The sequence below is a fragment of the Dama dama genome, chromosome 3 (genome assembly GCF_033118175.1).
Source record: "Dama dama isolate Ldn47 chromosome 3, ASM3311817v1, whole genome shotgun sequence".
NCBI classification, from domain to species: Eukaryota; Metazoa; Chordata; class Mammalia; order Artiodactyla; family Cervidae; genus Dama; species Dama dama.
The window spans coordinates 59955671-59971842 of NC_083683.1; the positions used below are offsets into that span (position 1 = coordinate 59955671).

A 16172-nucleotide genomic window follows, 5' to 3' on the forward strand; every position below is an offset into this window, starting at 1 on the left:
GGAACAGGCACTTATTTATTCGGTGCACTAGTTATTCACTTTAGTATATGTACCTCTCTTGCCCTCTGGGGAGTCAGACCATTTTCTACTCTTTTAGTTCGTCCGATTTAGGAGCAGCTGTCTCCACCTTCACTCCAGAAGTGAGCAGATGAACAAGGCCACTCATCACCCCTCTTCCTTTTTCCCCAGAGAATGATCATTTAAGATCATGAAACAAGTAGCTTCACACTTCCAGGGAAAACTCCAGAAAATAAATGGTTAGTATTTATCTGATACCCATATTCTAGCTACTACAGATAGACAATGAAACCTCAGTTATTTAGGGGCACAAATCAAAGGGACAGTTATAAAACTTAAGTTTCCATTTTTCTGTTGATTGTGGAAAGGTGAAACAGAAATGACTCATCCATAGTCTGAAGATAATCCCTGACAGGAGTTAAATAAAGGCCTAGCCTTGCAAAAGCACAGAACCCTTAAAGATTTGGGTCCTATTTGTTTGTTTGTTAGATTCTATTTTGGGTCTTGAGAGCTTGCTTTCAGATACTGTGATATTGTGATTTATAATAAAAAAATATGTATTTGGTCTTCATCAAGTTTCTGGCATAGAGCTCCTAAAATGCTTAGAATGTCCTAAGTGTTGAGAACATAAAGATGTCTCTTGTTATGTAAAATTGAGATGACTTTTGCACCTAACTAGGACTTCCCTGGTGGCTCAGACAGTAAAGCGTCTGCCTACAATGTGGGAAACCTGGGTTCAATCCCTGGGTTGGGAAGATCTCCTGGAGAAGGAAATGGCAACCCACTCCAGTATTCTTGCCTGAAAAATCCCATGGATGGAGGAGCCTGGTAGGCTACAGTCCATGAGGTCGCAGAGAGTCAGACATGACTGAGAGACTTCACTTTTACTTTTGCACCTAAGGATCAGGGCTGGTTCCCAGGAGAACAAACCACTTGATTAGAGAGTTGGAACATACCATTCTACCCCCTGGGTCAGGGAGGGAAAAAGAATCAGTTACCAGTGGCCAATGATTTAATCAATTGTGCCGAGGTAATGAAGCCTCCATAAAACTGAAAAGGAAGGGGCTCAAAGAGCTTCTGGGTTCGTGGAGATTTGGGATGAGTGCTCATCTGGAGAGCATGAACACTCAGGGTCCTTCCTGAGCACATACTCTGCTCTAGCCATCTTTTCCATTTGGTTGTTCCTGAACTATATTCCTTTATAGTAAACTGGTGATCCACTAAGTAGAATGTTTCTCCGAGTTTTGTGAGCCGTTCCAGCAAATTAATTGAATCCCAGGAGGGTGTTGTGGAAACCTCCAACCTATGGCCAGTTGGTGAGAAGCTCAAGTGGTAACCTAGATCTGTGATTATCTGATGAAGGGTGTTGTGGGCATAGAAGGATGATGGACCAGTCTTGCAGAACTGAATGCTTAAACTGTGGAATCTGATACTATCTCTGTATAGATAGTGTTAACTTAAGACAATAAAAACAGCCAGTTATTTTACCAGCAAAATGGGTCTCTTTGATAAACAGCAAAGAATTGCAATTCAGGACACACAATCTATGGAAAACCACAGGCAAGGCCAGAGAACAAAGAAGAGGACCATTCTTTTATAGAGAAGGGGGAGTTCAGAGGAGCTGTTATAAACAAAGAGTCCATTGGTGGAAACTGGAGTTTGAAGAGTAGTGGCTTTTTTTTTTTTTTTCAGTAGTGGCTTTTTATTGGTTGAGTTGTGAATGTCTCATTGGCAGCGCCATGGCCCAGCAAAGAGAAATTCTTCCTTCCTCCTGCTGGGTACTAAAGTAATAGCTTTCTTCCTGTTGAAGATGCAAGGTAAATCTCTTGTTAGTAATGTAATTGAAGTTGAGTGGTAGGACCTGAGAGCTCCTTCTTCTGGCCTTCCCATTCCATTTTAAATGTTTTTCTTTTTATTAAGTTTCAATAATGTCAGAAATGAATTTAATTGAAAGAGACCCAGTTTGTATCCAGAAACTGCTTGTTGGTAGGGAGGAACTTTACACAGTTCAGTTCATTCGCTCAGTTGTGTCCGACTCTTTGCGACCTCGTGGACTGCAGCATGTTAGGCCTCCCTGTCCATCGTCAACTCCCGGAGCTTGCTCAAACTCATGTCTAAGTCAGTGATGCCATCCAACCATCTCATCCTCTGTCATCCCCTTCTCCTCCTGCCTTCAATATTGCCCAGCATCAGGGTCTTTTCAAATGAGTCAGCTCTTCGCATCAGGTGGCCAAAGTATTGGAGCTTCAGCTTCAGCATAATTCCTTCCAATAAATATTCAGGACTGTTTTCCTTTAGGATGGACTGGTTTGATCTCCTTGCAATTCAAGGGACTCTCAAGAGTCTCCTCCAACACCACAGTTCAAAAGCATCAATTCTTTGGCGCTGAACTTTCTTTATGATCCAACTCTCACATCCATACATGACTACTGGAAAAACCGTAACTTTCACTAGATAGAACTTTGTTGGCAAAGTAATGCCTCTGCTTTTTCATATGTTGTCTAGGTTTGTCTTGTCTCACACTTTTATGTTGAAATTAGGTGTTCAGAACCCTTTTAGATGGGCAGCAGCTATCAGAGTTGTTTGGAGAGTAGGGGTGCTGGTAATAGAAAACATGACAATATAAATGTATAAAAAATGAAATGATTCATCATCTCAATATTATTTCAAATGGGTGTGAACAAATAGAATAAAAACTACATGAATATATAAAATAAAACACATTCTCTTTGTCTGAACCTTCCATTTCTCCATCCTTTAGGTTTTGGGTTAAAAAGACACATTTTGAAAAAGCCTTCTCTGACCTTCACTCATGCCCACCAGACCTGATTAGAACCTTCCATTAGTCTGTCTCATAATATCCTGTAATTTTCCTTTTGTGATACACATCAAAACGATCACTGAGCATTTGTGGGTCTCTGTGACTCACACAATACAACAGGAGCTCTATTAGGATGAAGGATATGTTTCTCTTTTCCACTATGGTATTCACAGGGCTTAGTGTATTACTAGATGTCAGTTATTATTTATTGACAGACTGACTGAATCAATTAATTAAGCAATCAGGAGGAGACAAGAGAATTTGTTTTGGGTGTTGTCTAAATACATTTAAAATTTGATTTCATGGAGATGATTGTTGAATGGACATGATTTGGGCTATTTTCAACAGGATCATTGAAAAGTAAATAATTACCCCTGGACTGCAAAGAAATCAAACCAGTCAATCCTAAACAAAATCAACTCTGAATATTCATTGGGAGGACTGTTGCTGAAGCTGAGGCTCCATTTCTTTGGCCACCTGATGCAAAGAGCCGACTCATTGGAATGACTGAAGGCAAAAAAGAGAAGGGGGCAGCAGAGGATGAGATGGTTAGATAACACCACTGACTCAATGGACATGAATCTGAGCAAACTCCAAGAGGTCGTGGAGGACAGAGGAGCCTGGCAGGCTGCTGTCCATGGTTCCGCTGAGTTGGACACGATCTAGCAACTGAACAACAATAAGACCTACAACACACACAACATTGTATAACAATGTTATTCCGATAAAAAAATATAATTAATTTAATTAAAAAAGGAATGAGAATTTAAAAAGTAGATAATTAGATAAACTTACAAGTATCAATTATAATCAAATAGTCTCACCTTTGTCATTCTGGCACATACACATCTTTTTCTTCCTTTCTCTACAACCCCTTTTCTTTTCTTAGCAGATATGGAATATTAACAAAATTGGAGAACCCTTTCTCAAACACACAGTTTATTTTTTCTTAATGAGCCAAAAGACAGTTGTTGCTCAACATTTAAAACAAAGCAAGAGAAGAAAATGGAATTCAGTGGTTATACTGTTTCCTAAATAGATATGAGTACATTTATCATCTGCTCTTATGGCAGACAGTTTGATAGTGAGCAAATACAATTCAGTGACCCAATTAAATGCTGCTAAATGTTACTGCCTTGGCTTTGGGAATTTGCCTTATTTGGCCCAGGAAGCTTTCTCTTAAATCTGTCCTATAAATTAAGTATAGCAGGTAGAGTGAGAATTACTTTTGCACTCAAAGACCATGATTTTGAGAGAAAAAGTCACTTCTAATAGTTATTCCTAACAGTTAATTATCATGAGTGATTAAGATTTATTCTACTATTGGGAATATGTTGGAAGAAGCTGGGATGTAGAAATAAAGAAGAAGCAGAAGCAATCTCTCATATCTTTTGCCTTGCTTATTTTCGCTAGGTGGTAACAACAACGACAACAATAGCTCCAATTTGGGGCTTAGAAAGAATTTATAATATGCCATTGTTTGTACTAATAAAAATTGCAAAGCTAAGTGATTACCCTGGAGAAGAAGGAAAGGCCCAGTAACTGGGAGATGGTACAAGGGGGAACTCTGAAGTAATTGAACCATTTTGACCTGGATGGTGGTTGCATGAGCATTTCGCTGTGTACTTTTAAATTTGAATGTTGACTGCATAGTAATATAGTGAAGAATTCTTATTTTAAAAAATTTACAATATGCCAGATGCTGTTTGTTATAAGTCCTTTACATATATCACAACTCATTTAAAACATGCAACCCTATAAAATCCCTACAAACCTATTAGATTGGTACCGTGAGTATTGCAAACATGTACACATTTCACATATAAAGAAGTGAAAACACAGGCTAAGTAACATGCTCAAGGCCAAACAGTAACTGACAGAGTTAGGGTTTAAACTTGGGTGATCTGGCTCATCTCCTGCATTGCAGGCAGATTCTTTACCACTCAGCCACCAGGGAAGCCCTGGCTCCACAGACAGTTTTTAGCAATGTACTGTATGGCTTATTATGAATTATATACTGAGGCTCTATCCTTCCTAGAGTAACATTTGTAAATCAGCAAGCATATACTGAGCACTGTTCTAGATGCTGTGGAGGGCACAACTCACTGTAATTGGGGTATCTTCCTGAACTAAATTAGATACATACCACGTTTGTTTAGATTTTTCCTGACAGTGGTTGTCAGTCAGTGTGTTAGGATACCCTGGAGTGTCAGGTCTAAGCTTTGATTTGATTAAATTTCCATTTTGCTTCACTGTCAGTAGATAGATAAAATGTTGAGCCAAAAAGTTCATGCTATACAGTGTAAAATGTGGTCCAAACCCCTAAAGATTAGACGTAAGAGGAAGAAAGTAATGTCAAGCCAACTTCCAAGAAAGATCACAGGTTTCTTTGAACATGCGAGATTCTTCAGCGGAGAATTTTGATTGTAGAATGTAAGCTACATAAGGGCAGGGATTTGACCTGTCTTGTTCATAGTAGTATTCCCTAGGAGATAGCACAGTGCCTGGCACAGGTTGAGCAATAAATAATTGATAAAAGAATGAACGAATGAAAAGAGAGGAAGGAAGGAAGGAAGGAGGGGAGAAAGGAAGGAAAGGAGGAAGGAAGAGTGGGGCAGAGCAGCAAACAGGTTAATCTCACAGTGATACATGCAGCACTGGAGGGGGACCATGGGAGCGTGATAATGGTGGATACCTTTGTAGTCACTGCTATCTATTGTCAAACTCTTCCAGGAGCTATGTCGTGCTCTTGATGACTTTGCATTTTTCAGCTCTTTCTCTCTGTGTGCTATCAAAAATTCCAGAATTCAGAAGTTTATCATGAACACAGATGTGTACACAAATCCTTTATAAATCTCCCAAAGGAATGCCAACATGTTTACAATTGTACCTCCAAGATAAAAGCACTATTTTGCTTGGATTTCAAGAGAAGCTTGCCTAGCAAACAGAAAACATAATCACCATCCCTAATGAAATGCTTATTAAAAGATGTACTGTTCTCAAAAAATAAAGGAGCAAAACCAAAAACAACAACAACAAAAAATGTACAGCACAGACTACAGAGTTCTTGTTTCCAACAGAGTGCTTGAGTTGAGCTGTATTCTTTAAACTTCTGGGTCCCACTGTTTAGACATCACTCTGAGGTTGCCTAGGAGAAGGACAGAAGCTTGGACCTTACTGGAAACCATCTAGCTTTCCACTGACAACTTTCATGTCAATGACTAAAAATAGCCATCTTTCCATCCTACAACACTGTAAAGTCACTTCTTTTATTTTTACCAAGAATTAACAGATCCAATTTAAGCAGACATAGAGATTTGGTTTGGGGGAGCTAGTTTGCAGGAGGTAGGTGGAAGGCTGAGGGAGGGAAGTCAGGCTAACAGTAAATACCCAGCATCTCTCAGCTATATGGAAAGCAGCAGGCGGTGGAGTCAGGAGTGACATTAATATGAGTTATTATATTCTACAGGCGAAATGTCAAGAAAACTAGTCTTTTTTAAAGACAATTTGTGCGGGGTTGTTGCGCTGGTTCTTCTTCGCTGTGAGCAGGCTTTCTCTAATTGCTGGCGAACAGAGGCTACTCTTAGTTGCAGTAATAGGGCTGCTTATTGCAGTGGCTTCCGTTGTTGCAGAGCACAAGCTAGGGCCTCAGTAGTTCTGGTACCTGTGGAAATCTTCCCAGGCCAGGGATCGAACGCGTGTCCTCTGCATTGGCAGAAAAGATTCTTAACCACTGGACCACCAGAGAAGTCCAACGACAATTTTTTAAAGAGCAGTTTTAGGTTTATAACAAAATCGAGAAGAAGGAGGTACAGAGATTTCCCATACAGTCTCTGCCCCTAAATGTGCATAACCTTTCCAGTATCAGCATCGTTCACTAGAACAGTAAATTTTCTATCAAGAATGAACCTACACTGACACATCATAAACACCCAATCATCCATAGTTTTATCGAAGAGTTCATTCACTCTTGGTGTTGTATACTCTATGGGTTTGAACAAATGTGTAATGATGTATGTCCATCAGTATAACATCGTACAGAAATCCTAGGTGCTCTGTTTATTCATCCCCCACCCCTCCAAACCCTACCCTGGCAACCACTGATCTTTTCACTGGCCTTTTCCAGAATGTCCTATAGTTTGAATCATATACTATGTGGCATTTTCAGATTGGCTTCTTTCTCTTAGTGATATGCATTTAAAGTTCATCCATGTCTTTTATGGCTAGATAGCTCATTTCTTTTTAGCACTGAATAATATTCCACTGTCTAAATGCACAATGGTCTATCCATTCACTTACTGAAGGACATCTTTGTTGCTTCCAAGTTTTGACAGTTATAAATAAAGCTGCTATAAACATCTTTGTGCAGTTTTTTTGTGAGGCCATAAGTTTTCGACTCATTTGGGTAAATACCAAGGAGCAAGATTGCTGAATTGTATGGTAAGAATATATTAAGTTTTGTAAGAAAACACCAAACTGTCTTCTAAAGGGACTGTACCATTTTGTGCCCCCACCAGCTATGTGTGAGCGTTCACACCCTCATCAGAATTTACTGTTATCGGTGATCCTGATTTTGCCCACTCTGACAAGTGTGTAATGATATCTCATTATTGTTTTAATTTATATTTCCATGATGACTTATGATGTGGAGCATCTCTTAATATGCTTATTTGCCATCTACATCCCTTCTCTTGCAAAGCATCTGTTAAGATTGTTGGTGCATTTTAAAATCAGGTTGTTTATTTTCTTATTGTTTTAAAAGTTCCTTGTATATTTTTATATAACAGTCCTTTATCAGATGTGTCTTTTGCAAATAATTTTTCCCAGTCTGTGGCTTGTCTTTTAGCTCTCTTGATATTGTCATTTTACAGAGCAGAAGTCTTTAATTTTAATGAAGTTAAGCTTATCAATTATTCTTTTCATGATTCATGTCTTTGGTGTTGTGTTGGGGAGGAAGAAATTTTCCTCTATCCTTCTATCCTATTATTCTGTGTTTAGCTGCTCAGTCATGTCTGACTCTTTACAACCCCATAGACTGTAGCCTATCAGCCTCCTCTGTCCGTGGGATTTCCCAGGCAAGAATAATGGAGTGGGTTGCCATCTCCTCCTCCAGGGGATCTTCCTGACCCAATGATGAAATCCACATCTCCTGTGTTTCCCCCATTGCAGGAGAACTCTACTGCTGAGCCATCAGGGGAAGCCCTAGATTATTCTGGCTGGTCTAAAAATTTAAATGACGTGAGACAGATTAACAGGAGAAAATCAAACCAAAGTTTAAAGATGTGTATATGTGGAAGAGACCACAGAAACTGAGCCACTTGCCAAATGGCTGAAGCCTCATCTTGAAAACCATCCTCAGTTACAGACAAAAGATGCTGAGGGTGGGAAGAGTCAGTTACAGGAGGTTACGGACAGTGATCTATTTGTTTACTCTTTCACCAGTACCTCACTGTCTTGATTAATGTAGCTTTATAGTAAGTCTCGAAGGTGGACTGTGTTAGTCCAGCTTTGTTATTCTCCTTTAATTAATTGTGTTGGTCCTTCCTTATGCCTCTTCAGATTTACTTTAGCCTCAGTGTGTTGATATCTACAAAATACTTGCTGGGACTTTAATTGATATTGCATTGAATCTACAGATCAAGTTAGGAAAAACCAACATCCTGAAAATATTGAGTCTTTCTGTACATGGACCCAGAATCTCTCTCCATTTATTTAGTTCTTTGATTTTGTTCATCAGAGTTTTGTATTTTTCATCATATGGATCCTGTACATATTTTGTTAGATATATACCTAAGTATTTCTTTTGGGGGGATGCCAGTGTAAATAGTGGTGGTGGTTTAGTTGCTAAGTCATGTCCGATTCTTGAGACCCCGTGGACTATAGCCTGCCAGGCTCTATCCATGGAATTCTCCAGGCAAGAATACTGGAGTGGGTTGCCATAATGGTATTATGTTTTAAATTTTAAATCCTACTTGTTCTTAGTATGTAGGAAAGCATTTGATTTTTATATATTAACCTTGCTACCTGCAACCTTGCAACCTGCAACCTTGCAACAATCACTTGTTAGTTTCAGGAGATGTTTTTGTTTATGTTTGTTTTGTCAATTCTTTCAGATTTTCTACACAGATAATCATGTCACTTGTGTAACAAAGACAGTTTTGTATCTTCCTTCCCAATTGTGTTTATTTTATATCCTTTTTTTGGGGGGGGGGGCTAATTTCATTAGCAAGGACAGTCAGTAAGATATTTTTAAAAAGTGGCCAGAGCAGACATCCTTTTTTTGTTCCTGATCTTAGAGGAATAACTTTACATCTCTCATCATTAACTCTGATGTTAGCTGTAGGTTTTTTGTAGATAGTCTCTATCAATTTAAGAATGTTCTCTTCTATTTCTAGTTTACTGAAAGTTTTTAATCAAGAATGAGGTTTGGGTTTTGTCAAATGTTTTTTCTGCATCTATTAATATGATCATGTGGTATTTCCTTTATTAGTCTATTGACGTAATAGGTTACCTTATTCAATTTTCAAATGTTGAACCAGCCTTGTTTACCTGGCATAAATCCAACTTGGTCATGATATATAATTATTTTTATACTTTTTTGGGATTCAACCTGCTAATATTTTGTTGAGGACTTTTGCATCCATGTTCATGAGAGATAACAATCTGTAGGTTTCTCTTCTTGTAATATGTTTGTCTAATTTTCTTCTTTTTTTTTTTTTGTTTGTCTAATTTTAATGCTGGCATCATAGAATAAGTTATGAAGTATTCCCTTTGCTTTTATACTCTAAAAGAAATTATGGCAAATTAGTAAAAATTCTTCCTTAAATATTTGGTAGAATTCACCAGTGATCCATTTGGGCCTGGTACTTTCTGTTTTTAGAAGGTTATTAGTTATTTATCAATTTCTTTAATAGATATAGGCCCAAACTTGTCTTTAATAAAAAAGAAATTTAAATGTTAACTTGTAGAAAATTGGTAAGATGCTAATTTTTTTTAATGTAGGGAGGGCCTGGCAACCCACTCCAATGTTCTGGCCTAGAGAATGCCCATGGGCAGAGGAACCTGGCAGGCTACAGTCCATGGGGTTGTAAAGAGTTGGACACGACTGGGTGACTAAGCACAGTTTATTTATTTTTCATTGCACTGGGTCCTTCTTGCTGCGCATGGGCTCTCTCTAGTTGTGGTGAGCAGGCGTTACTCTCTAGTTTTGGTGAGTGGGCTGCTATTGCAGTGCCTTCTTTTGTTGTGGAACATGGGCTCTAGGGCGAGAGGGCTTCAGTAGTTGTGGTCCACAGGCTTAGTTGTCCCAAGACATGTGGCATCTTCCCAGACCAGGGACTGAACCCATGTCCCCAGGACTAGCAGGTGGATTCTTTACCACTGGACCACCAGGGAAGTCCCAGAGCTAATTTTTTTGTCTAAGAGAGATACAAATAATTTTTGTCCTTTATAAATGAAAATGATTCCTGCTCTGTAGAGAACATAGCTCCAAAGGTTATAGTTTATTGCTCTGCAGGACATTAATCAGATTTATATCTAGCAATAATTTAGAATGGTTTCAATATTCTTTTTTTCTTATACTGATATATATAAAACATTACTTCCCATATCTTTCTTTGAACAAGCTTTGTTTCCTGCTGACTTCTTCAATAATAAACTAAAAGAAAAACTTGACCTAGGGCTTCCCTGGTGGCTCAGTGGTGAAGAGCCCACCTGCCAAGGCAGGAGACATAGGTTCTATCCCTGGTCTGGGAAGACCCCACATGCTGTGAAACATGCTAGGCCTGGGAGCCACGACTACTGACCCTGAGTGCCTAGAGCATGTGCTCCGTAACAGAAGAAGCTGCCGAGGTGAGAAGGCCCTGCACTGCAACTAGAGAACAGCCCACGTAGCAAAGAAGACCCAGCACCACCAAGAATAAATAAGTAAATAAAATTATTTTTTTAATAAAATCTTGACCTGTGTTTACTCTGTAGTTTTACTCTGTGTGAGAATTTTTTGAACATTTTGAAATCATACTTTTGACATTTAATCAGAATACAGTTTGGCCAAAGATTTAAAACTGCATGTCTAAGAATTGATCCTAAAGAAATAATGATGTGCTCAAAAATTTAGTTCTAAGACCATTTACTGTGTATAAGGGTAAAATATCAGAAGCAAGTGTGCAGCATTAGGGGGCTACTTAATGCCTAATTTATTTTCAGAATTGTTGTTACTGGGTAAGTGGAATTTGTAGATTTTCAATATTTCTTTTACCTTGTTCATATTTTCTTGTGACACTTTTGAAAGAAGGAAAAAACAAGATTGAAGGTCACAAAGTCTAGTTTCACTGGTCTTCCCATTCTTGTTGACAATTAGTGTGGTATTTAACCCCTGACTATAGTCACTAGTCACCAGGCTTCCCTGGAGGCTTAGTGATAAAGAATACACCTCTCAATGCAGGAGGCAGGGGTTCCACCCCTGGATGGGGAAGATCCGCTGGTGAAGGAAATGATAACCCAGTCCAGTATTCTTCCCCAGGAAATCTCATGGACGTAGGAGACTAGTGGGCTACAGTCCATGGGGTTGCAAAAGAGTTGGACATGACCTAGTGACTAACCAACGACAAAAAAAAATAGTCACTATAGTCTTCCATTCTGCTCTAATTCCTGCCACTATTTTAGGGAATTTCAGAGTCCCGCGACAGAATCATCCCCTGCTCCCCAAGCTTTTAAAATTCCTTAATATCCCATTTCCAATGTCTTTGCTTCTGTGATTCACTCCAAAGAAATTTTAGATCTTGTCTTCATTGAGAATTGTTTATCTCTTACACGTCTGTGCTTTTTGCTCTTTCAGGTGAAAATGCCTTCATTGTTTTTCTGATGAAAAGAAGTAACACATGTGTAACTGCAAATTGTTTTCAGAAAATACAGAAAGATTTTAAAAGAAAACTCAGAACCTTGCAACTCAAAGCTTACCACTCCGCAGTTTGTAACCCTTTAAACATTTGCTAGGAAAGGTTTTGTTTGTTTGTTTGCTTTCCAAAGTGGGAACTGACTATTCATTTACTTTTACAATCTGCTTTTTGCCACTCAATGACTTATCTTTCCAAACCAATAAATGCAGACCCACATCATCATTAATATGACTGAAAAATAATTTATTGTAAGGCTTCAAGGAGATCAAACCAGTCCATCCTCAAGGAAATCAGTCCTGACATCGGAAGGACTGATACTGAAGCTGAAACTCCAATATTCTGGCCACCTCACGTGAAGAACTGACTCACTGGAAAAGACCCTGATGCTGGGAAAGATTGAAGGCAGGAGGAGAAGGAGACAACAGAGGATGAGGTGTTTGGATGGCATCACTGACTCGATGGACATGAATTTGAGCAAGCTCCGGGAGTTGGCGATGGACAGGGAAGCCTGGCGTGCTGCAGTCCATGGAGTCACAAAGAGCTGGACAGGACTGAGCGACTGAACTGCACTGAAGGCTCTAATATTCTTCATCTAACCCAAGATGTCTCAATCTCAACACCAGAATTTGGGGCTGCTAAACCCTTTGCTGTGGGAGGCTGTGTTGTCACTGAAGAACGTTTAGCAGCATTCCTGCCCTTCACCCACTAGATGCCAATAGAACTGTCCTCCTCCCCCACTCCAAATCAATCAAAAATATCTCACACCTATTCCCAAATGTCACCTGTGACCAGTATTAACCCCCACTTGAGAACCACTGACATAATCAACCTGCTATTGTTTGTTTATCTACTTTGTCACAACTGGAAACAGGTGCTTTCATGAAACTTCGCTCGATCATCAGCCTGGATGGGAGGGGAGTCTGGGGAGAATGGATATATGTACGGGTGAGTCCCTTCCTTGTGAAATTATCACAACATTGTCAATCGGCTATACCCCAATACAAAGTAAAAAGTTAAAAAACAGTGGTGCTTATAAATATCCTAACATATAAACTTAGCACTTCTCCAAACTACTTCTATAGCTTAAGTTTTTATCAAGGAAGAGCATATTTTAAATTTTGATGTCCATTCCCCAGATTTCCTCCCAGAAATATTGCAGCAATTTATACCATTAAAACAGCAGGAATGTCATTTTCCCAGATCCTGTCCATTTCTAGGTACTATCAGTTTTTTAATCTTTCTTGGTGATAAGCAAAACAAAGTATTAGTTTGCCCTTCTAATGTGTAATTCTTTGATTGCTAAGCAGGTTAGTGGCTTTTACTATGTTTATTGACCATTTGTGTTACTGCTTTGGTGAACTACCTATTAATGTCCTTGCCCATTCTTGATTTTGTAAGGGCTATGAATTCTTCCAGTTTGTAATTTTTTTTGGTAACCTTTGAGATTTCCTGAATAAAATGTATACACTTTTATGATGTTAAATTATCTGCCTTATTATGGTTTTACCAATAGTGGTGTCGTGCTTAGAAAGATCACCTCTGAAGTCTTAACTGTAGTGTTTTAGTCTTTTATGCCAACCTTATATACCTCCATATCTTTCACACTCTAACACTAAGCCTTTTTGACCTATAGACCACTGCAAATAAAATTTGAATGTACATAGGGATCATCTGGAAATCTTATTAAAATGTATCTTCTGATTCAGTAGGTTTGGAGTGAAACAAAGGATTCTGCATTTCCAGCAAACTCCCGGGTGATGTCAGTGTTGTCTGGACCACACTCTGAGTGGCTAGTTGTGGCCCTTCAGCCCTCAAACCCCTATTCTCCCTACCTCCTTTATCTGACTTTGGCTTTCTCCTGAATTTGCTTCTCTTCCTATCTACTATGAACCCCAAGCACAGCAATTTCAACTATACCTCACTCCTTTGTTTATCTGGAATAAGAACCCTGGCCATCTCCATCCCAGTATGGACCAAGCCATATCTTCTCCAGTCTCCAGCCACATCACCACTAAAAGAAATCACATAACTGCCACTTGCTTCTGTAACAAATATATGATTTTTAACATCAGATCAGAAATCCTTCACTTTGTTCCTCGACAGTTCCCTTTCCCATTCTTTACAGTAATTTTGCCTAAATTTAATCTCCTCAACCCTATCCCACCTCCTTTCAGGCCTCTGACGAGTGAATGACAAAGAACTTCTTAAAGTCATATAGTAGAAATAACAGAAGAGTAACTGCTGCATACTTTTTTTGAGTCTGCTCAGCAACTCAACAACATCATCATAAGATTTTCCAACTCTTAGAAATTTTGCTTAAAGATTTATGAATCAAACTAGGTTATTTACTTAATAGACATCTCCTAGTTATTTAGGTAAGTACAATTATCATGTCCATCTTACAGACTAGGAAACTAAGGTACGATGAGTTGACACAACCAGTGAGTGTCAGAACAAGGACGGAAACCCAGATCATGATGCTCTTAAACCTCTCTGCCTCCTGGGAAGGTTCCTAAACGCTTGGTATATCTATCTATCACAAAGAAGAGTGACTAGCAATTTTCAACTCTGGAAGGCACATTCCATTTACATTCCCAGGTCTCGGAAATTCTGTTTAATTTGTCTGGGGTAGTGCCCTGGAACTACTGTTTTTAGCCCGTTAAAGCAGAATGTTATCCTAAATCAGTGCTTTTCAAACGTTTTACACTTCCTGGACCCTTGGCAGAAGTCTCCTGTTACCCTGATAGGTGATGTATAACAGGTGTGTGAGGTGTTTGCCCTCCCTACACACCCTCTCAGGTTTTGTTCAAGTCGTTGCTGTCCCTTCTGCAAACACAGACCATTCCATCCTTTCAGAAAGAGGCAACTTAGGCCCTGAAACTGGCCTGGGCAGCGTTGGAGGAGGGAGCGTCGACATTACAATGATGACTCTGATGCCTTCTTGCACATGATTTCCAATTTGTCAGTGTTCAATTTAACTCTGATTTAGTCAAACTTCCCTGGTGGCTCAGCTGGTAAAGAATCCGCCCGCAGGGAGGGAGACCTAGGTTCAATCTCTGGGTTAGGAAAAGCCCTTGGAGACGGCAACGGCTACACACTCCTTTACTCTGGCTTGGAGAAGTCCACGGACTATATAGGCCATGGGGTCGCCAAGAGTCGGACACGACTGAGCGACTTTCTCTTTTCTTTCATACACTATAAATATTTGTCGGAAATTTCCCTGGACTCCACAAGATCCATTTAAAACTTCGGAACACACGTTCTGAAACTGCACGAGACCGCAGGGCTGCGGGCGCCTGGAGCGTCTGAGAGCTCGGCCCTGGCGAGTCGAAGAGCGTAAGTGCCCGCCTGCAGCTGCGGCCGCCCGGGACTCACGGCGCATCGTGGGGCTGCAGATGCGCCCCGGGCTTGCCGGCCCGCACAGCCCAACGCGAGAAGCCGTCCCAGCCCTTGCTGCAGCTGTTGGGCGGAGCGCGGGGAACCCCTACATCAGACGGAGCCGTGGCCGAGATGAAGATACTTCCAACCTAGGGCGCCGGCAAAAACTAAGACCGCGCAAGGTAACTCGGTTTCGGGAAGCGCTCAGCCACGCCTCGGCACAAGCCGCCGCGCCCTGGAACCCTCGCGCCGCGTGGGCGCCGGCGGGCTCAGGTGAGAAGCAGGCAGAGGTGCCCGGGTCGCCCGGCTAGACCCCGCCCCGGAGTGCCTCGCGCGGTGTCTGAGTGGGCCAAAGAGACGTCAGTCAGATGTCGAGGGCGGGACCTGAGCTCGCCCGCCCCACGGCCCAGCTATAATGTCTGGTCTCGGCAAGCGGCTGCAGCCAGGCGGCGGTGTGCGCCTGGGCAGGGGTGAGGCTTGGGGTGCGCGGGGTCAGGCGCAGCTGCTGCGACTGTCGGGCGATGGAGGGCGGTGGGGACGTGGGGAGGGGCTGGGTGGGCTACGGGATGGTGGGCACCTGGGGCTGCCGGTGCTCTGGGTGCGCTAACTCTCGAAGGTGTTGCTTCCAACTTTTACCTCTTTCGGAAGCAGCGAGCTTTAGTGTCGGGAGATCTGATACTAAGAGAGCAGAGCGGAAGCTAGTAACATTCACATTTTCCGTCCACCTCACCGCCTTCCTTTTCTGCTCAGCTTTATTATTTTTATTCATCTCTAGAACATGGACTGCGCCCGCCTCTGGCTAGGGCTGCTGATGCCTGCGGCAGCTGCCCTGGACTTCAGCTACCACCACCAGCCAGAGATGGAAGCGTTTCTGAAGAATGTTGCCCAAAACTACAGTTCTATCACTCACTTACACAGTATCGGGAAATCTGTGCAAGGTAGGGTGCGTCTCCTGTACTTTCCAAAACCCTTAGTCCTCACTTTCATTCATCAAATATACCTTAGCTTCCTGCCCCCTTCCTATGAAGCTGCTCAGAGGGGCTCCAAGCGGATCCGTC

The 16172-nt window shown here is 41.0% G+C and overlaps 1 protein-coding gene across 2 annotated transcripts in view; it reads left to right on the forward strand.

Annotated features, from left to right (window-relative positions):
• The first annotated feature begins 15492 nt into the window (after nucleotides 1–15492).
• Nucleotides 15493–16172, forward strand: part of CPM (carboxypeptidase M) — a 73458-nt gene continuing 72778 nt past the window's right edge. Inside the window, exons 1-2 of one of the 2 annotated variants that reach the window (XM_061130408.1) lie at nucleotides 15493–15584; nucleotides 15890–16052. In XM_061130408.1, coding sequence (XP_060986391.1) covers nucleotides 15893–16052 — 160 coding nt within the window. In that variant the 5' untranslated portion in view covers nucleotides 15493–15584; nucleotides 15890–15892. Of the gene's footprint in view, nucleotides 15585–15889; nucleotides 16053–16172 lie in introns of those variants that run through there. The other variant, XM_061130418.1, reaches the window with a different exon arrangement.